Source organism: Panthera pardus, unplaced genomic scaffold, assembly GCF_024362965.1.
Source record: "Panthera pardus isolate Hobbes unplaced genomic scaffold, ASM2436296v1 HiC_scaffold_17, whole genome shotgun sequence".
Taxonomy (NCBI): domain Eukaryota; kingdom Metazoa; phylum Chordata; class Mammalia; order Carnivora; family Felidae; genus Panthera; species Panthera pardus.
This window is the reverse complement of record NW_026526732.1, coordinates 1,942,015-1,964,340: the sequence shown is the minus strand read 5'-3', so window position 1 is coordinate 1,964,340 and position 22,326 is coordinate 1,942,015. Positions and strand designations below refer to the sequence as shown.

General features: G+C 44.1%; 1 protein-coding gene across 1 annotated transcript in view; it reads left to right on the top strand.

The window, feature by feature from the left end:
• The window catches only part of AFDN (afadin, adherens junction formation factor), a 138,606-nt gene that overhangs the window by 67,084 nt on the left and 49,196 nt on the right, over positions 1-22,326 (top strand). Inside the window, 7 exon segments of the mRNA XM_053904283.1 lie at positions 4,966-5,035; positions 8,853-8,968; positions 12,503-12,564; positions 12,689-12,894; positions 14,802-14,822; positions 15,555-15,700; positions 15,981-16,075. Of these exon segments, the coding sequence (XP_053760258.1) occupies positions 4,966-5,035; positions 8,853-8,968; positions 12,503-12,564; positions 12,689-12,894; positions 14,802-14,822; positions 15,555-15,700; positions 15,981-16,075 (716 nt within the window).

The following is a 22,326-nucleotide window of genomic DNA, read 5'->3' as shown; positions in this document are numbered from 1 at the left end:
TGTCTTTTTGGCCGATACTTGACTCTCTCAGGAAGAACTGGTGGTATTCTCCGTGATGGTCCCGTGGAGCTACCACTTTTGTGGCGGTGTTTTTCTGCCCGCGTTAGTGAAACACGTGCGGCATTAGAAGTGTCTCAGCTCCACCTGGTGCCTTTCTGAGGCCTTGCCACGTGGGCCTGTCACCAGAAAACAAAAGTCCTTACTGGCCATCCAGTAAGAGTTCCTGAGTGGGGAGGGAGTAGGACTTCATTAGGTCACTGATCGTTTTTTATAAAGCAGGTGCTCGCTGTCTGGCTACTCTGTTATCCGTTCCGCAGGTTGCTGGGGCACGGGTCTTGGGAAAATAGCCACGTGGCCCTTCGAGCCCAACGGCTCGTGCCGTTGATGGCCACCAGAGAGCCTGCGGTAGGAGCCCTGCTCCAGGAGCGTGCCGGGAACAGGATGTGGGGCCAGGGACAGCGTGGGGCCGCGCTCTGTGCTGCCCGGCCCATTGTTTCCTTCCTGGGCCTGCCTTTGCTCAGCCCCGCTGCTCAGAGCTCGCGTTGTGGGCCAGGTGCGAACTTGTAGCTGCTTGGAATTGTCTCTTGCCAGTTTCTCGGCTTTATAAAGCCTACTGTGATGGTGCCTGGTGGGTTATCAGTTCGTCCTGGGTCCTTGTGGAGTCCTGGCCAAGGAAGCGATCAGAGGCAGCTGGTACGAGTAAAGACGTGACGTCTCTCTGCACGCTGACACTTTGGGGATCCTCACACGTGTCCGTGTGGGACGTGTCACGGGCTGGTCGCCTCTCACTCGGAGCTCCCAATTGCGACCCAGGACCCACCCCTCGATCTCCGCTGCTAAGGAAGACCAACAAGGGCTTTCCCACTCAAAGTCCATTTCTGCCCGATGCTGTTCCAAGTTTAAGCTGAGTGCGTGTCGAACCTCACCCTTCTGTTTTGCCTCTGGGAGGAGCTTTTCTCTTCTTGTTTTAAGGTCCTGTTTATTTATCAGGCACATCCTCCTTTACTGTCTGTGTCATGACCTATACGTAGCCTCTTTTCTTTAGCACATAGTCATGTTCAGATGGTTTTGTTTCATTTCCTTTCATTTGTCATTATTTTTAATGTTTTCCATTTTAGTCCTCAGCTCTTCTTCAGCTCTGCTGCTTTCTTTCAGCACCAGAGACCTCTCTGCCTGCCTGAGGGTTTTCTTGCCACACTCATTCCAAAGACGTGATCGTACGGCGCGGGTTCTTCTGGTGTGTTCCATGTTGATTTTCAGCAGTTCCTGCGGTTACCCCCAGCTGTGCTTTGTCCCTGAGTCGCGGGTCCCGTGTCTGCTGGTGGCGGTGGTAGCGGTCTGCATCTGCTGCTGAGCGTGGGCGCACCACCGCCGCGACGTCTTGCCCTGGGACGTCTTGCCCTGGGATGTTTTCCGTGGAGGGAGGGATCACTCCCGGCTGTTCTGCCGTAATGGTCCCTGCTTTGGGGGCCGACAGTCGTCTCCTTGTTGTGTCTCTGGCCGGAAGCAGAGGTCGTGTCAAGGACGTGGCTTAGGTCTCCTAGACAGGAATGTGCTGTGAAATTTTATGTTAATTAGTATTACATCTTTTTCCTATCAACCTGGTGAAACTGCTCACCGGTTGAATCTACCAGCGCTTACGTGTCCATCCATAGATGAGAAAGAAGTGTCATTTCTTAATAAACACATCATTTTGCTCTATTGTGCAACTGTTACACACATTTCTAGATCGATAACCCAATAACCCAAGTATTTAATGTTTCACAGACGTGTGTATGTGTGTTTGTTAACCGAGGTGTAATCGACATATATTAGTTTCAGGTGCACAGCATTCTGATGCGGTGTGTAAGTGGGCACACAGTCTGGGTAGCGTCCGTCACCAGACCTGCGCACAGTTATTTTACTTGCGATGAGAACTTTTAAGATGAACTCTCTTAGCAACTTGCAGACCTGCAGTACAGTAGTAACTAACTATAGTTTCCATGCCGTACGTCACGTCCCCAGGACTTCTCTTTATTTTATAACTGGAAGTTTCTACCTTTTACCCACAGCCTCCCAGCCTCTGCCTTTGGCAACTGCCAGTCTGTTCTGTGTCTATGAGCTTTTGTTTTTGTTTTCATCTTTTTACATTCCACGTATAAGCGAGATATATGGTACTTGTTTTTCTCCGTCTGGCTTATTTTACTTAGTACAGTGCTCTTAGGGTCCATCCCTGTTGTGGCAAATGGCAAGCTGCTTTCTTCTGGCTGAGTAATACTCCTGTGTGTGTGTGTGTGTGTGTGTACGTACGTACATGTACACACACCGCGACTTTATTCATTTATCTGTCACGGGACCCTTAGGTTGCTTTTATATCTCAGCTGCTGTAAATTATGCTGCAGTGAGCCTAGGATGCAGATCTGCCTTTTCAAGTCCACGTTTCCATTTTCTTCAGATAAATACCCAGCAGTGGAATTGCTGGGTCATATGGTGCTTGTGTTTTTCATTTTTGAGGAACTCCGTACTGTTTCCCGCAGTGCTGCACAAATTTACGTTCCCACCAACACTGCGCACTGGTTCCCTCTTCTCCACATTCTCGCCGACACCTGGTATTTCCCTCCTATGACTCTTGTTAATGTTTTCAGTAATAGCCATTCTAACTGGGTGAGATGACCTCTCATTGTGTTTTTTTTTCTTGTTTTAATGTTTGTTTTTGAGAGAGAGACAGACTGTGTGTGAGCAGGGGAGGGGACAGAGAGAGGGAGACACAGAATCTGAAGCAGCTCCAGGCTCCGAGCTGTCAGCACAGAGCCCGACGCGGGTCTCAAACTCATGGACCGCGAGATCATGACCTGAGCCGAAGTCGGATGCTTAACCGACTGTGCCCCTAGGGTAGCACAATTTGATGCTGATGGCCAGCGTGGGAATTTTATTCATTCATCTATTCACTTATGTATTTATCTAGTCTGTATTCATTGAGCACCAGTGTCATGTGTCATTGTGCTCTGAGTGCTGACGTGATCAAGACCTGGTTCTTGCCCTCACAGGTCATACTGAGATAGTGTCATCAAAGTCATGAATGAAGTCACTTTGTAATCGTTTAGTGTATCCAGAATGTAATACAGCTGAGTCCATGTTAAATTTTAGTTTTGTCAGCTTTGGTGAAAAAATAATGAGCTTTGCATGGTGTTAAATGAATTTGTTGTTCTAGAATAATTACAGGTGGAGTCAAGAAAGCTTTGGCTATATTTATGTCGATAAGAGGGAGTCAGGGATGGGTAAGGTGTATATGTAGCTTTGAGAGATGACAGAGGGAGGTGAACTATCATACTTCTTTTTTGCATTACCAGAGACAGAATAGCTAAACTGAATTTCCCATTCAAACCATTAGAAACCAGGAGAACAGTTTCTATGTTTTGTAAATATCTTAGTGACACAGGATAGATGAGAAGATGTAACTTTTAGTAAACGCTTGTATTTTCTCAAGTTCCTATTTTAAAGTGATGATATTTTGTAGTTTTTTTAATGTTTATGTTTTGAGTGTGTGTGCCCACACTAGTGGGGGAAGGGCAGAGAGAGAGAAAATCCCAAGCAGGCTCCACGCTGTCAGCATAGAGCCCGACCTGGGGCTTGAACTCATGAAGGTGGAGATCATTACCTGAGCCAAAACCAAGAGTCGGATGCTCAACCGACTTGAGCCCCACAGGCACCCTTTTATTTTGCATTTCAAGATGATTTTCTTTTCTTTCTTTCTTTCTTTTTTTTTTTTTTTAACGTTTGTTTATTTTTGAGAGAGACAGAGACAGAGCATGACTAGGTCAGGAGCAGAGAGAGAGGTAGACACAGAATCCGAAGCAGGCTCCAGGCTCTGGGCTGTCAGCACAGAGCCCGACGGGGGCTCGAACCCACGAACCGTGAGATCATGACCCGAATGGAAGTCGGGTGCTCAACCCACTGAGCCACCCAGGTGCCCCCCAGATGATTTTATTTTCTTAGTGATGAGGTAGAGGAGGAATTTGTATCAGATTTTCTAATTCGAAGAATTGTTTTGAGTTTCCTCATCTCTTTGCGGTTTCATTCTATAGATTGGGCTTAAACATGAGTTTAAAGTTACCACAGTGCTGTGAAACTAGACCCTTGTCTTTCAAATACTGTAACAAAAGAGGTTATCATTCTCTTTGACTGTCTTGTGCAGAAGTCCCAGAAATGTAGGCACTAACCCATCTTGTCGGTTTCCAGATGTTTTTAGGGCCCTTTGTTTTCCTTTTATTGGGCCTCTCTCTTGGGCTGGGATTAATGGATTGTATTTACCCTCATTATTGAGTAGGACTTAAATTTTTTTTTTTTAAACGTGTATTTATTTTGAGAGAGAGAGCTTGAGCACATGAGGAGGGGAGGGGCAGAGAGAGAGAGGCTTCACGCTGTCGGCACGGAGCCTGCAGTGGGGCTCTCAGTACCGTGAACTGTGACCTGAGCCACAATCAAGAGTTGGACACCTGACCGACTGAACCACCCAGGTGCCTCCCCATTTCTGTATCGTGGCCCAAGTGGTGGTATCCGTGAGCTTTTCAGCTCTCATCAGATTGGCTTTCAGAGGAAGGCAGTTTAGTGCCTGTGCCGTCTTCTCCTGAGGTCAGTGTCGCTTTCCCTGTGTTGACAGACGGGCTCGTGGCGCCACAGACTGGGCACTTCATTTATGTGCCATTATGTGATGAAGCGGCTTGCTTGTTTCTTGGACGGTTCTTTCCAATTTATTGTTACTAAAATATAGTTTTAAAAGCATCCTGAGAGTATTCAGTATAGAGCAGTAAGAAAAGTTCATAAAGTTTTAACAGCGTTTTCATTCTGTGACTTTATATGCTGAAAATAAAGTGGCGTCTTGATCTTTGAGTTGGGATATTTAGCCGTTCCTTTTGTGTTAAGAAGAACGATGCCTTTTCATTTGAGAATTGTTAATTCAGTGTCTTTCTTTTTTTACCCTGGCAGAATTGTTCAGGAGACAACTTTCGATTTGGGGGGAGATGTTCACAGCGGGGCAGCGCTGCCAGCGAGCAAGGTGGGTACTTTACGTTGCCTGTAGCAGGGAGTTTGTGTAGCATTCTGGAACATTCTGGACCCTGTGGCCAAAGTGTTGGGAGTATGCTCCTGGAGATCTTGCGAAAGCCGACTTCACAGTGGCTTCTGACCGTGGCTTGCTGTCCTGATCTGTGCTGTCTCCTGGCGCCACACCAAAGGCCGCGGGTGGCGAGCTGGGCTGTGTCCTCCGAGCGGGGGGCCCAGGCTTATCCCCTGTGGAACCAGCCCTTCTCCGTCAGGTGACCGCTGGAGACCGTGGACTTCCCCTCTCCTCTACCTGCCAGCTTACCTTCTCGGGGACCTTGCCCCCACAGTTGTCCTGTATCTCCGCGTGATGGGGGATTTGTGTCCTCGTTCTGGTTATCTATATCGCTCAGTAACAAACCACCCCAACCTAACTGACCAAGGACGCACAGCACCCGTTTTACTTGTGCACAGCTGTGCCGTGTGGTTTGGACTCACCCGGGCTGTTCGTTGGCCGGTCTTGCTGGGGGTTCCTCGAGTTGCTGCATTCGGCTGCTAGTGGGCGATGAGGTGGCCCGGCTGTGCCGGGACGCAGGTGGCCGGGCCCCCCTCTCCACGTGTTCTCCTGTTTTCTCCCTGGGACAGCTTGCTCGTCTCTCCACAGGGGTGGCCAGACGTTTGGGTGTCTCACAGGAATCGTGGAACCGACCGGCCTGCTTAGGCTTGGGCCTGGGGTGTCACACAGCACCCACTTCCTTCGCCTTCCGGAAGGGGCCGCCGAGGCTGTGGTTCGTTGAGGCCACGGCACAGCCGCCGCCATGCGGACACGCTGCTCCGTCTCCTGTTCTAACAACTGTACCGTGCGCTCCAGCCCTTGCCCAGCTTTCTGCTTCTCTTCCCAGCACGATTTCTTGAGGAAACAATCTGCGGTCCGCTCCCTGTTACTCCGTCTCCTCCCCTCGGCTCCCATTGGCTCCTGCTGTCGGAGGGACCGTGTGTGTCCCGGTCTCTGATGGCCTCCGCACGGCTGAGTCCGTGGCCTGTGTCTCCTCTGTCTAACCTGGGCCCCTACTGCATACTGGGGGCGCTGCCTGACTTCGGCCCCCAGGGCGTCGTTCTCCTGGTTTCTCCCCCATCGGTGCTCAGTCCTCCTCTGGCTCATCTGCCCATGCCTCCTCCTTCCCCGTCCCCTCCACTTGGCCTCAAAACTCGGTTTCAGACCCAAGGCCCCTTCTCTCCTGTCTGTACTTGTTCCCTAGGTGATCTTAGGCCGTTGGTAGTTAAAATACACGGATGTGTTCATTACCCTTGACTGTATCCTTGGCCCCGACCTCTCCGGACCCCAGAAGCTTGCTTGACGTGGCCATGGTGATGTCTGACACGTGTTTCGCACGCACCACAGCTAGAGCAGGGCTGGGCTCTCTTGAGCCTCCTCGCCCTTCCCCGTCAGTAAGTGGTACCCTCGTCCGTGGTATCGTTCCAGCAGAAGCCCGTCACTGCTTGTCCTCACTTCCTTCTCAGCCTTCAGTGTCGGCGTGTTCCGTTTGCGTTGGACCGGAGTAGTCCGCAGCTACCTGCCTCTCCCCGTCGCTGCTTCTGTGGGTGACACTGGCTGCAGTCGTCACACGGCAGAAATGCTGCATGGCCTCCGAGTTGGCCTTTCTGCTGCTGCCCTGGCTCGTCACTCTTCTCCCCACGGCCAGGCTCGTGTTCTGAACATACGACTTAGAGCCCGTTACCGCCCGGCTCTCCAAGCCCCCAGTGGCTTCTCATCCCAAATGTCACACACTTCCCTCTGGCTCACACAGCTCCTTCGGCCCCGGCCACCTCTCCTCTCGACCTGGCCTGTGCACAGAACACGCGCCTCCTTCCCATCCGGGCACTGGGGCCAGTTTGTTCTTCCTCGACTGTCCTTCCTGCTGGTTTTCGTGCAGCCGGCTCCTTTCTGCTCATTCCTCCTTGAAATCTTCTTGAGCGTCCAGGCGTAGTTCATGCTTGGTTCATAGTTCATAGTTACAGCGCCTTATTTTAAATTCTCTGTGCCAGCTGATGCTTGCCTTGTTTGTTGACTTGGTGGAGGTAAGGGTCCCACTCGGTATGTTCACTGCTGTTCTTCTCGTGGTGAGAAGGTGCCTGGGGCACTGGAGCTGCAGCAGAGACCCCTCTGAGAAGTACGTGAGCAGGTACTCTTGGAACCAGATGCAGCTGTCTTCATAAAAAGTTTAGTTTCTTATAAAAATGTATGCTCGAAACAGAAAACTCAGCAAAATGAGGAAAAAAATGAAAATCATTCATCTGCAGTTGATAGTTGACTGTTGATAATATTTTCGTGGATCCTCTTCTAATCTCTTTCTGTTGTAGATGTGTTCATTTATACATTTAAAAATAATGAGGGGTGCCTGGGTGGCCCAGTCAGTTAAGTGTCCGACTTCGGCTCGGGTCATGATCTTAACGGTTCGTGGGTTCGAGCCCCGTGTTGGGCTCTGCCTGACTGCCCAGAGCCTGGAGCCTGCTTCGGATTCCGTGTCTCCCTCTCTCTCTGCCCCTGCCCCGCTCGCACTCTCTTTCCCAAAAATAAACATTAAAGATAAAATGAAAAAAAATAAGTATCTGCACACATCCACACCTTTCTGTCCTGCTTCCTTTGGTTATTATTTTGTAAGCCTTTTATTTGAAAACAACCTAAAATTGTTTTATAATATGTTAGCTTATAAACGTACCATAATTTACTTACCCATTGCCTCCTTATCCATTTATAACAGTTTTTTGTAGTCTGTGCTGCCATCCTGGCCAAGGAATTTTATTTTTATAAGCGTATTTTATGAAAGTATTTATTGTGTATGAATGCATGTATTTACAAACGTGATTGCCAGGACACCCTGGACTGGTGAACATTTTAAGCAGCCTAACAAAGGATTAGTTCAGTGAACTTTGGTAAACAGACAGCTGTTACGCAGCCATTACAGTTCTGTGACATAAAAATACCATCCGATGTTTACAACACATGAAAAGGAGTATTTTTTGTGAAGGGGGTTGTATAGCCTCCTTTATGGAAAATATGAAAAACTGTAAAGATACGGCCCAAAGTTACTCTCTAGTTGATAAGAATGGCTTCTGTTGTCAAGCTCAATTTCTACAATAAACAGATGCAGTGAGAAATCTCACATAACATTTTTGCTACGGTGAATTTCTTTGTATAAGTAGAATGATGCTGTTCCTGTTGTTTGCTTAATAACCCGGGTAGCTTTTCCTTCTGCCACAGGGGGTTAGGGACGTGCCCTCCTTCGAAGGACTGAAGTGTACTGTATCGGGCCCCTGTATTGTGTTCTTTCTCTCCTGATGAAGGGCAAGAACCAAACCAGCCTCTGTCCTGAGTTCTTCATTGGGTGTTGAGCCGTCATGAGCAGATTTTTGACTCCTTTCCTTACAAGTAAAAGAAGGACCCTGACTTTTCAGAGTGGACACACGCTCAGCTCTGTTCTGATTTGAGAGAGCGTTTGGGAGGAGTCGCTCCCGTCCCTGCCCGTTTTGAAGAGCCCCGTTTACACGCACCACCTCCACACGCCTGTGTGTTAGAGCCCGCCTTTAGCTCTTTGAACAGGAAAGCAGCTGTGTGGTTTGTTCTTTCGGTGACCGTGTTCTCGGGCGTGCGTCTGTGCACCTGACGTCCTCGGCACGGCCGTGCCCTTTCTGCTCCCCGCTCTCCTCCGGCATCTGTGTCTCGCCTCCCCCTGACGGGCAGCCTGGCATCAGCTGTTCCCCTGCAGCAGTCTGCGTGAGCGTGGCTGGCTTGCACGCTGTCTGTAAACGCTCCGTGTTTTCTCTCGGCTTAGAGCGCCACCAGGCTGGACAGCGACAGGGCACCGCCTGCCCCCGGCACGGCCGAGCGCGGGACAGTGAAGCCGATGCTGAGACTGGAGCAGCAGGACTGCCGCCGGCAAGAAAACAGGTAGCGCGCGGTTCCTGTGCAGTCGGACGGGTGGGACTCGGACGGGTTGGGGGGGGTGGTTTGGGGACCAGTGGGACTCGGGGGGAGGGTTGGGGGATGGCCGAGCGACTGCTGAGGGTTTGGCTGATGTTTTGAGAATGTTAGCGTTGTTGTAAAGAGGATTTTCTGTTCGTGTTGCCGAACTGGAAGAAAAGGCATCGTCAGCAGCTGTGTGTGTCCCTTGCTTCTGTGCCAGGTGCCGTCTGCCCAGGTGAAGCCGGAGGCACTTTGAATTAAAAATGCTTCTATTTTAAACGTGCTAGTCTATAAAAACAAGGAGAAGGGAAGTTTTTACAGGAGTTTGATATTTGATCATTTGTATATTAAGACACCCTACAACCGGCCATTTCACCTGTTTGTAGATGAAATCCTTACATGTTCAAATACACATGTTAAAAGCCAAAAACGATTTTAAGTGGAGTTAAGAATTCTGAGTGCCACGTTACCACGTCTCCCGCTCTGACGTGGCATGTCTTCCTGCCGAGGTGGATAGGGATGAATATTGTCTCCTGTCCTCGTTCTTGAAGAGAGAAGTTCTGTCTGCCTTTTGTTATTTCCTTTTCTTAGGATTTTTAAGTACACGTTACCTTAATTAGAATTCTACTTTCTTGCGATTTCTAAAATTGTTTAAATGTCGAAAAGTAATGTCAGTGCCTCAGATAGCCAGTGAGGAGTTCAAGCGCTGGTGAGCCGGAGCCGCAGAGCGCTTCGGCAGAGGCATCTACACGGACGCAGCGGCTGGAAGACCACTCCTGTGTCCTCGTACCATGCGGGCTGGTGTCAGCAGGGGGACCGAGGCGCCCACCAAAAATCCGTTCAAAGTTTTCATGAAGCCGCTCTAACTCTTCTCTTTCAGATCCGATACCTGAGGCCCATGTCTGGCCCAAGGTCACTTACCAATTTGGTGACAGGCAGCTGATTTGGTTCTTTAATCTTCTGCCTTCCAGTAGAGGGCGCTGTGTGTTATAAGACTTTAATACCACTCATCACAGTAATGCGATTTCTAGGTTCCTGTGGAAATCTCAGGTTTTTACCTTGTTTTTATTGTGGGCTTTTCGTTACGAGAATTTTGTTGATTGTGAATGTTTTTAGATGTAGTAATAAGTCTACTTTCTGTGTGCTTGTTTCTGGTGGCGTATTCTAGAATAAGATGTTTAGCACTGTAAACTATATTAATACGGTGTCAGAGGAGTCAGATGATGGCCAGTTGCGTGTTAGAATTTATCTTATCCTGCCAGCAAAGATTTCACTAAAGGTTTTATTTGACCTATAAATACGTATTATTTGGTTGGTGCTACAGCGTGACGGAAACATGATTCTTCTGCTTCCAGTCTTTGTATTTCCATCTCCAATGTGGGCATAAGCAACACTTCATTGGTCTGTTCATAAAAACCGAAGTTACTTTAATAAATATGTTTAAAAACACTAGTTTTAGTCAAGGAAAAAATCTTTTTGAATAATGGAGTTCTTTAAATTACCACTGACACGTTTACTTTTTCAGTGAGATTTTATATTCCTTATTTTTACCAGATTTCTCAAATGGATGAAACAGACAAGTGAGGTTCACCCAGTTTATTGTTTGACTAATGAACTGAAAGATCTCTGCAGTTTTAGCTGTCTGTATGTGTGGCAGTTAACAGACTTGTTAACATAGTTGAGCATACAAATTCTGTCTGAAGAGCTTTTTTATACCTGCATTGTCGAGTTAAATCCAAATCCCAGATCACAGACTAGATGAGAAGTTTTGAAGCACATAATTTGTTGAAAAGAATCTTGTTTTTCCTTCTAGTGAGTCTGATAGTCCGGGGTAATGGCGTTGGATTTTCTCCCGGTCGAGGCCTCAGTGCGCAGGGGCGGGAGGGGAGCACGGGCCTGCGGGAAGGAGCCACTTGCGTCTGTGGTCGTGGAGACCTGCAGCCACCACACATTCTTTCCCTCTTCTCTTCATTTTTGAAGAAGTTGTTACGTCCAGGGTAAATGCGTGAGCGGTTGCTGCTGAAAATGTCCTTTCAGTCCCTCACAGGTTCTTAAATATCAACGGCGATGTTGATGCTCCGCTTCAGCAAATGTGACGCTTCATGTGAATATTGACCTCCCTGTTGTTTGATCCGTATTTACTTCAATAGTTGTCTCCCTCCCGGTCTAAGTCCTCATAGCCTCACTCTTTACCCTTCAGTCAAGTTTGTGGAAAGACGCAACACGGTTCATCGCTTTTACTGTCAGTTTCCTTCATCTAGTCGAGGACAGATTTTCAGAAGATTTACCCTGATCATCTCTGTTAAAGCTGAGCTAAAATGATAAAGGTTTAAACTCTTAAGGAACCCGATCACTTGCCAGCTCGTTAGGGCAGCGGGACTTACCTGTGTTCTACACAAAATGTAGTTAGTAGCAGACTAACTTAGAGTAATAATTAAATTGCTTGAGATTCGAATCCCGTGTCTGCGCGAAAGAACAACTAAACTGAACGCCGTGGAGAACAGTGTAACTGCAGCAGTGAGGAGATCTCAATCGGATTGGTAACTATTCGTCTTACACATTGTAGAAATTCCGTGCTTATTAATGGCTTTCAGACGTTGTTTGACCAATATGCGACACAGAATCAAATTTTACATCGTGTGCTGGTGGACACATAACCTCCATATGCATATATTCATACTGAAAGGAGACTTTCACAGGACCGTGAACCTTTGATCCTACCCGTGGGGACAGAGTGACCCACTATTTGAAGAACTCTTAGAGAAACAGAAATGTACCTAACCTTTGAATCACTTTGATCAGGATGCCTGGAAACACATAAACATTAGTGCTAATTCTTACAAGGGTTACAAATTCTAGTTGCTCTTGGTTTCTATATCTTGGCAATTCCTTGTGTTTGTAGTGTCAGGCTAGATGATGAAAAGTGGAATTTATGTGACTTTAAAAAAAAATGTGAGTAGGAGGCCTTTTTTTTTTTTTTTTTTTTAAAGGTGTGCTTCACTGTGAGCTTGAGACATGCTAATACTGAGCGACCGAAGGGGTCCGTAGGAATCGTCTTGGGTAACCTTTATCAGAAGAGAAGGGCAACGTCTGGCTCTTAGCAACTTGTTCTCCTTTGTAAGAGCTCAGTTTCAAGCTCACTGTGGTTTAGTTTTCCTTTGTGTCTCCCAGCAGCGTCTTTGCATTGTTACTCGAGCCGTTGCCGTGGCAGGTGCGCGGCAGCCTGGTCGCCCCGCTGTGCGCAGTCTTCATGCATAATAGAGAATCGTGGTCGGGTCTGTTCTCTCGGTGGAAGCAGATACTGCAAGGAACCGACCTCTGTGAGGTGTAGGGATAGGATCGCTCCCAGTACGCTCATCTGCATGTTTGAATGGTTTCCATGTGAAAACAAGTCATCGGGCTCTTTATTATGTGTACGAACTGTGTAGAGATTTTGAAAATAGTTGCAGAAACACGCATAGGTTGACTGTCAGTAGCCATGTGATCTGATGTTAAGAGGCGGCCTCTTTCTTTTTTCAGAACTCAGGATGCTCTTGGGCCTGAACTCATACTGCCTGCAAGCATTGAATTCAGGGAAAGTTGTGAGTAATTTCAGATTCCATTGTTAGTGAATTATTTCTTGTTCCATTTTTCTCCATCTGATTTTCATGGGTTTTTTTTTTGTTCTTTTTTTTCTTTTTCTTCTTTTTTGAAATCTTTTCACAGCTGAAGATTCATTTTTATCTGCCATTATAAATTATACTAATAGCTCTACAGTCCATTTTAAGTTGTCACCTACATATGTATTATATATGGCATGTCGGTATGTATTGTCGAGCCAGTACAGACCCGATGTCAGTCCTACAGAGCGTACTCACAAAGTGATTGCCATAGTCAACAAGATGGTGAGCATGATGGAGGGGGTGATTCAGGTAAGCGCCAGCACGCCGGGCCCCGCTGCTTCAGTGCGCGTGCTTCTTGTTCGCATGTGTCGGCGAAGCCAGTTCTGCCATGTCTCCGTGTGCTTACGTGTTCGACTTTGAGAGGCTTTTCTGAAACGAAAGCTATTAGAAGTAGCACCGAAAATTGTAGAGCTTGAAAAGTTGAAAAGGAACGTAAACGTCTATTTTTTTCTACAAGTGTTAGAATAAGGGAAAGTAAACTACGTGGTAACGTGACGAGCATATGGTAACAATCCTTAAAAGTGCAATAGTTGTGAGAAAGTACTGACGCTTGTGGGTTTTCTTAGACTTAAAAAATACTTTGTTGAGATGAATTTCACGTGAAGGTAAAACTGCCCATTTTAAAGCGACTAATTCAGTAGAATTTAGGTCGTTCAGTGTTGTGCGGCCGCCCCTTCTGATTCCAGAACTTCTCTGTCAACCACCCCGATTCCTGTCCGCCCATTCAGCTGCTTCCCTCATAAACCTCCCCCGCCCACAATCGTGTAAGGGCTCTACAGAGGCATTTGCCCTTTTTATAAGGAGCGTATGATGCTGGTGGGAACTCTCTGGGTTTTTCGATAGCACTTGGGTAGGCGTGATGGACATGACATTTCTCAGTTATGATGAAAGTCCTGTTCAGATTCCTTCATAAGACTGTTTTGGAAGTTTGAAGAAGTAAGGGTGTTTTCTCTGTAGAATGGTTTGTTTCTTTTTAAGTCGTCCTCACCTGTGGTGGATCAAATTGGCATAGCAGTTTGCCAGATCACAATTTGAAGATTTAAAGTCCTTAGAAGTAAATTTACAGATTTTTTAAAAAGTTTTCCCAGACCCCTGATCAGTGCTATTATTCAGCTATAAAATATAAAACTCTAATTATGTATCATTAAGCAATGTGATTAGACAGTTGGGTTGTTTTTCTCCTGTGAGGATAGCTTGAGCTAACTAATCTGTTAATTCCTTGAGAATTGTTGTCAAAGGCCACAACTTTTCAAGAAATGTTTCTATTAGGTTTGAGTGGTTAGCATATGAATGTAATGGGCTTATGATTCTTTTACCAAGTGAGGAAGTAGATAAAAAGTGTTGTCATTTTATTTGGATACCATTTTGTGTTTCTCTCTTAGTAATTTATAAACAAACATGGATTTCCTTTTGGTTCAAAGCCATTGTCTTCCGTCATGTTTGCATTTCTGAAGCCTATTTCAAATTGGGGAAACTCCTGTCATCAGACTACTTTTGATAGACTTCGTCTTGTTGAATTTGAACTAGTCAGTGAGATCATCATTATCAACACAGGTCTTTTAAACTTCAGATTTAGGGTTAATCTGTGATTAGAGAACTCCTAAAATTTTGGGAAAGAACTATAGTAAATGCTTTAATTCGTAAAAACCTACTTTCAGGAACGACTTTGTTCCATTTTCGTATGGTTATGTTTTTTATACATTTTTTAATTCTTAGTTTTTTTGTTTGTTTTGTTTTTTACTGTTGGTCTTCTCTGTCTCTTTCATCCTATTAATCCAGGGGATAGACCCTCTTCTCGTGTACCTTTAGCTAGTCAGACACACGATATCGTTAAAAGACGTTAAGTCCTTTGTGTTCTAAATCTTTTAAGGAGATCAGTGTGTTCGTGTGTATATCGTAACACCTTCCCTGTATAAACTGGAGGTCGCTCACTCGCTGCGCCACTCTAAGAACATAAAACTAATCCTTTATGTCACGTACTTCCAGAGATGCTTCCGAACCGTGAATGAATGTGTAATTTGGGAATAACATAACTAAATGTCGTACCTTCATGTCGTGCCTTCATATTAGTGTTTTGATTTTTTTAAACTATCATGATTGTTTACAAGTTTCTTTCTCTCGTTCTGCTTGATTTCCCCTCGTCTGTTTCTCTCCAGGAAGTAGACCAGGTTGATCAGGTAGGATGCGCTGCTGGGAACTGGTCCTGGCTGTGTCGGCTTAGCTGAGTTTCTCGCGCTGCTTCCATGTCAAAACACAACACTCCAGCAAGCGGACTGGGCGGTTCATAACACTCATTCAGCAACTGAAACATGCAGTACTAAATCCTTTTCTGACTGTGCAACCTTTATCAGCATTTCATAATTTCTGCTTAATGCACTCAGTGTGGATATGAAATGACAAAAGTTCTGTTTCTCCTCTCTCTCGTTTATCCTTGGTTCCTATTCTTTGGATCTCATCTGAAGTTGCCTGGCCTGCACATGTGGTCGGGAGATGATGTGATAGATCAGTACTTGATACTGAGTTGCTCGGCATCTCAGCCAGCGACTGCGAGTATCAGGGTGGCTGTGGGTAACCATGGATAGATGCGTGCGTACTTCACAGATTACCAGATAAAGCACGATCTCCAATTGGGTGTTGTATGATTTGGTATCTCTGTTTTTGCACTGATTCTGTAAATTGTAGCTAATCGGATCCATGTATCCCAAGAAGAGGTTGCAATTCCATTGCTATATATGTATCCAAATTCTTTTGCAAATATCTGGTATCTGTGGTAAATACCTTGGTGAAAACGGGAAGGTACTGGTCTATCTTCAGCAGCTTTTCAAGAGCATTCCTTTTTATTTTCATTCTTTTTTTTTTTTTTTTTTTTTTGTCTTGGGGTTGCTTATAGGAATGTGTTCTATCTACAGAAACAGAAGAATATCGCAGGGGCGCTTGCTTTCTGGATGGCCAACGCATCTGAGCTTCTCAACTTCATTAAGCAGGACCGAGATCTTAGTCGAATCACATTGGACGCCCAAGATGTTTTAGCACACTTGGTTCAAATGGCGTTTAAGTAAGGAACACGTTCTTGGAGATTACACTGTTCCGTAGAGAGTTTTTAAAGGTTTTTATTTACCCTAACTGGAGATGAATATCAAGAAGCATAAATACATGCCAGATGTGTTGATTTAGTAAAATGAAGTTATTGAGCTATGTTTCAAGAATCCTGAGAGTAAAACTATATTTTAAATGGAAAATGTTACGGAACGTGTAAACTGTTTCGTCTGTGATGCCCTGTCTGACAATGGCAGTGCATCCTGCTGAGGTTATTAAAATTGTTCACATATTTTCAGATATCTGGTTCATTGTCTTCAGTCAGAACTGAATAACTACATGCCGGCTTTTCTGGATGACCCTGAAGAGAACAGTCTACAAAGACCAAAAATAGGTTAGAATATTGTTTTCTCCCTTCTTCCTCTATCCCTCCTTCTCCCTGCCTCTGCTTCCTTCTTCTCTCCTTCTTGTTTAACTTTATTTTAATACTTAATATACACAAGAGGAAGGTATCTTAATATACACAAGAGGAAGGTATCTTAAAAATAAATGAGATGACCTATTTGATTTGGCATTCTTTAAGAAGTTGTAACTACCATCTGTTTGACTTAAGACTAGCTCTCACTGTGCATCTGGTAGAGGCCATAGGACCTCTTCCCATAGGTCCCAGTGGACCCCAGAGAGCAGCCATGTTTGCTGGTATTGAGACCTAAAGAGGCCAGAGTGTGGCAACACCTGACACCAGCTGTGTGTTGTGATTTGCTATAATCTGAGAGCTGCTGCTGCTCAGTGATTGCGTGGACATTTTCGGGGGCAAGCCGTTACCCTGCCATTGCTCAGCAAGACCCTCCCCCAGAGAGTTGACATGGGTCCAAGCCACAGGGGTCTCTGAAGTATGGAGTTTTGCTTTTTCTTTCTTTCTTTTTTTTTTTTTCAATACATGAAATTTATTGTCAAATTGGTTTCCATACAACACCCAGTGCTCATCCCAAAAGGTGCCCTCCTCACTACCCATCACCCACCCTCCCCTCCCTCCCCCCCCTCCCCCACATCAACCCTCAGTTTGTTCTCAGTTTGAGAGTCTCTTATGCTTTGGCTATCTCCCACTCTAACCTTTTTTTTTTTTTTCCTTCCCCTCCCCATGGGTTTCTGTTAAGTTTCTCAGGATCCACATAAGAGTGAAAACATATGGTATCTGTCTGTCTCTGTATGGCTTATTTCACTTAGCATAACACTCTTCAGTTCCGTCCACGTTGCTACAAAGGACCATATTTCATTCTTTCTCATTGCCGCGTAGTACTCCATTGTGTATATAAACCACAATTTCTTTATCCATTCATCAGTTGATGGACATTTAGGCTCTTTCCATAATTTGGCTATTGTTGAGAGTGCTGCTATAAACATTGGGGTACAAGTGCCCCTATGCATCAGCACTCCTGTATCCCTTGGGTAAATTCCTAGCAGTGCTACTGCTGGGTCATAGGGTAGGTCTATTTTTAATTTTTTGAGGAACCTCCACACTGTTTTCCAGAGTGGCTGCACCAGTTTGCATTCCCACCAACAGTGCAAGAGGGTTCCCGTTTCTCCACATCCTCTGCAGCATCTATAGTCTCCTGATTTGTTCATTTTGGCCACTCTGACTGGCGTGAAGTGATGCCTGAGTGTGGTTTTGATTTGTATTTCCCTGATGAGGAGCAACGTTGAGCATCTTTTCATGTGCCTGTTGGCCATCTGGATGTCTTCTTTAGAGAAGTGTCTATTCATGTTTTCTGCCCATTTCTTCACTTGGTTATTTGTTTTTCGGGTGTGGAGTTTGGTGAGCTCTTTGTAGATTTTGGTGAAGTATGGAGTTTTGAAACACAATCCCATCTGAGATGAAACTCTGGAGGGAGGTGCTGCCTGATGAAACTTTGGAAGGGACGGCTTGGACACTGACAGGGTAGAGGCAGGAAGTGGACCGAGGCCTGACCTGAGACAAAGGAGGCGTACTTGATTGCAGGTTGGTGAGAGTGCGAGATTCCTGCACCAGAGACTAGGAGCTGGGTGAAGCCATTTCCACCCCTCCTGATCCACCCCAGAAGCTAAGCTAAGCAGTGGCGTCTAGTGGAGAATGGAGCCATCACACGTACCAACCAAGCACATCCCCCAGAAGACCAGCACAAGTCCCTCCATCTGCTTAGTGTACAGATCATAGAGGGCTTCACAGTTTCAGTTCTAGGGGAAACTGGATGTAACTTCACTTGGTTTTCATTGTTTGCTGGCTCACTTATTTGTTTTCTTTGCTTCTGTTTTTGTTTAAATCTTTTTTTTTCCCTCATTCTTTTTGTCCTCTTAGGTACAGAAAGAGCAAATTCTTTTTTATTTTTAAAATTTTTTCAATCTATTTTTATTTTCTTTTACGATTTTAAAATTTCTTTTAATTTCCTGACTTTTTTAAACTTTTTTTTTTTCTTTCCTGTCTCTTTTTTCTCTCTTCCATAAAGCTTCTTTCAATAAGCAGACTGAAACACACTTAGGATATAGCTTGCTTTATTTGATTTTTTGTTTTGTTTTGAATTTTTCTTTTATAGTTAATTTTTTTCTTCTTGCAAAATGACAAAGATGGAAGAATTCACCCCAAATGAAAGAACAGGAAGAAATGACAGCCGGGGACTTAATCAACATAGATATAAGATGTCTGAACTAGAATTTAAAACCACGATTATAAGAATACTAACTGCGGTTGAAAAACAACATAGAAGACACCAGAGAATCCCTTTCTCAGATAAAAAAAACTAAAATCTCGTCAGGCTGAAATTAAAAATGCTGTAACCAAGATGCAATCTTGAATGGATGCCACAATGGCAAGGATAGACGAAGCAGAGCAGCGAATCAGTGAGGTAGAAGATGAAATTGTGGAAAAGAACAAAAATTATGGAAAATGATGAAAAAAAGGGAAATGTAAAAGATGACGATACAAGACTTAGAGAACTTAACAGCTTATTCAAAAGGAATAACATTCGAATAATCCTAGAGGTCTCAGAAGATGAAGAGACAGAAAAAAGGTCAGAAGGTCTATGTGAGCAAATTATAGCTGTAAACTTCCCTTACCTGGGGAAGGATATAGACATCAAGATCCAGTAAGCACAGAGAACTCCCATTAGGTTCACCACAAACAAACCGTCACCAAGGTAGATCATAGTCAAATTCACAATATACACAGACAAGGAAAGAATTATGAAAGCAGCAAGGGGAAAAAAAAGGTCCTTAACCTACAGGGGAAGACAAATCAAGTTCACAGCAGATCTGTCCACAGATACTTGGCAAGCCAGAAAGGAGTGGCAGGATATATTCAACGTGCTGAATCTGAAAAATACGCAGCCAAGAGTTTTATATCCATCAAGGCTGTCATTCAGAATAGGAGAAAGAGTTTTCTAGACAAAAACTAAAGGAGTTTGTGACCACTGTCCAGCCCTGCAGGAAATATTAAGGGGGACTATTTGGAGAAAAGACAAAAGACCAAAAGCAACAAAGACTAGAAAGGACCAGAGAACATCACCAGAAACACCTAGCTCTACAGGCGGCACTACATGGCCCTAAATTCACGGCACTAAATACATGGCACTAAATTCATATCTTTCAATCACTCTAAATGTAAATGGACTAAATACTCCAAAAGACCTAGGATATCAGAAAGGATAAGAAAAGGCCTATCTGTATGCTGCCTACAAGACTTATTTTAGACCTTACGGCACTTGCAGATTTGAAAGTAAGTTTTATATCAGACAAACTAGATTTTACAACAAAGATTGTAACGAGATGAACAAGGGCATTATAACTAAAGAGTGTATCTACCAAGAAGATCTAACAATTGTAAATATGCGCCCAACTTGGAAGCACCCAAATATATATATCAATGAATCATGAACATAAATTCATTGACAATAATACCATAATAATAGGGGACTTCAGCACCCCACTTACAGCAATGGACAGATTAAGCAGAAAATCAACAAGGAAATGATGGCTTTGAATGATTTGACCAGATGGACTTAACAGATCTATTCAGAACACATCATCCTAAAGCAGCATTTCATTCTACACATTCTTGAGTACACATGGAACATTCTCCAGAATAGATCACATACTGGTCACAAATCAGCCCTCAATAAGTACCAAAAGATTGAGATCATACCTTGAATGTTTTCACACCACAACACTATGAAACTAGAAATCAACCACAAGAAAAAAATTGGAAAGACCACAAATACTTGGGAGATTAAAGAATCTCCTACTAAAGAATGAATGGGTTAACCAAGAAATTAAAGTGGAAATTAAAAAGTGATGGAAGCCAATGAAAATGAAAACTCAACAGCGAAGGCTGTCATAAGAGGGAAATATATAGCAATCCAGGCCTTCCTAAAGAAGGAAGAAATGTCTCAAATACACAACCTAACCTTACACTTAAAAGAGCTGGAAAAAGAATGGCAAAGCCTAAAACCAGCCGAAGAAGCAAAATAAAGATTAGAGCAAAAATCAGCTATCTTGAAATCAGAACAGTAGAACAGATCAATGAAACCAGGAGCTGATTCTTTGAAAGAAGTAACAAAATTGATAAACTGTATCCAGATTTATCAGAAAAGTAAAGGATGCAAATAAATAAAATCATGAATGAAAGAGGAGAGATCACAACCTACACCACAAAAACACAATGATAAGAGAACATTGTGAGCAATTGTATGCCAACAAATTGGGCAATCTGGAAGAAATGGACAAGTTCCTAGAAACATATACACTACCAAAACTGAAACAGGAAGAAATAGAAAGTTTGAGCAGATCCATGACCATTAAAGAAATAGAATCAGTAATCAAAACTCCCAACAAACAACAGTCCAGGGCCAGGTGGTTTTCCAGGGTAATTCTAACATTTAAAGAAGACTTAACACCTATTCTTTTGAAACTATTCCAAAAAACAGAAACAGAAGGAAAACCTCCAAACTCATTCTATGAGTCCAGCATTGCCTTGATTCCAAGAGCAGACAGAGACCCCACTAAAAAGAACTACAGACCAATTTCCCTCATGAACACAGATGCAAAAATTCTCATACAAGATACTAGCAAACCAAATCCAACAACACATAAAAAGAATTATTCACCATGAGCAAGTGGGATTTATTCCTGGGCTGCAAGGCTGGTTTAATATCCACAAATCAATCAATGTGATACATCACATTAATAAAGGAGAAGAACCACAGGATCCTCTTAATAGATACAGAGAAAGCATTTGACAAAATACAGCATTCTTTCTTGATAAAAAAACTATCAAAGGGATAGAAGGAACACACCTCAAGATCATAAAGGTCTCATATGGAAGACCCACAGCTAATATCCTCATGGGGCAAAAACAGAGTTTTCCCCCTAAGGTCAGGAGCACAACAACAATGTCCACTCCCACCACTATTATTCAGCACAGTGTTGGAAGTCCTTGCCTCAGCAATCAGACAACAAAAAGAAAAGGTTCAAATTGGCAAGGAAGAAATAAAACTCTTTGCAGAAGACCTGATACTCTGTGAAAAACCCAAAGACTCCACCAAAAAACTGCTGGAACTGATACATGAATTCAGCAAAGTTGCAGTGTGTAATATCAGCATACAGAAACCTGTTGCATTTCTATACAGCAATGAGGAAGCAGCAGAAAGAGAATCAAGGAATTGATCCCATTTACAATTGTATCAAAACCCATAAAATACCTAAGAATAAACTTAACCAAAGAGGTAAAAGATCTATGCACTGAAAACTACAGAGAGCTTATAAAAGAAATCAAGGACACAAATGGAAAAACACTCCATGCTCATGGATTGGAAGAACAAACGTTGTTAAAATGTTGATACTACCCAAAGCAATCTATATGTTCAGTGCAATCCCTATCAAAATAACAACAGCATTCTTCACAGAGCTAGAACAAACAATTATAAAATTTGTATGAAACCAGAAAAGACCCCGAATAGTCAAAACCAAAGCTATAGGCATCACGGTTCCGGACTTCAACCTGTATTACAAAGCTTTAATCATCAAGACAATATGGTACTGGCACAAAAACAGACACACAGTTCAATGGAACAGAATAGAGAATCTAGAAATGGACCCACAAACATATGGCCAGATAATCTTAAAGCAATAAAGAATATTCAGTGGAAAAAAAGACTTTCTTCAGCAAATGGTATTGGGAAAACTGGACAGCAACCTGCGCAAGAATGAACCGGGACCACTGTCTTGCACCATACACAAAAGCTCAAAATGGGTGAAAGACCTAAAATTAAGCCCAGAAACCATCAGAATCCTAGAGGAGAAAACAGGCAACAACCTCTTTGATCTCGCCTGCAGGCAACTTACTTGACATGTCTCCAGAGACATGGGAAACAAAAGCAAAAGTGAACTATAGGGACGTCATCAAGAGAAAAAGCTTCTGCACCACAAAGGAAACAATCAACAAAACTAAAAGGTAGCCTACAGAATAGGAGAACATATTTGTAAATGACATATTGGATAAAAGGTTATTATCAAAAATCTGTGAAGAACTTAACACCGCGCCCCCCCCCCCAAAACTAATCAGTAAAGAAATGGGCAAAAGACATGAACAGACACTTTTCCAAAGAAGACCTCCAG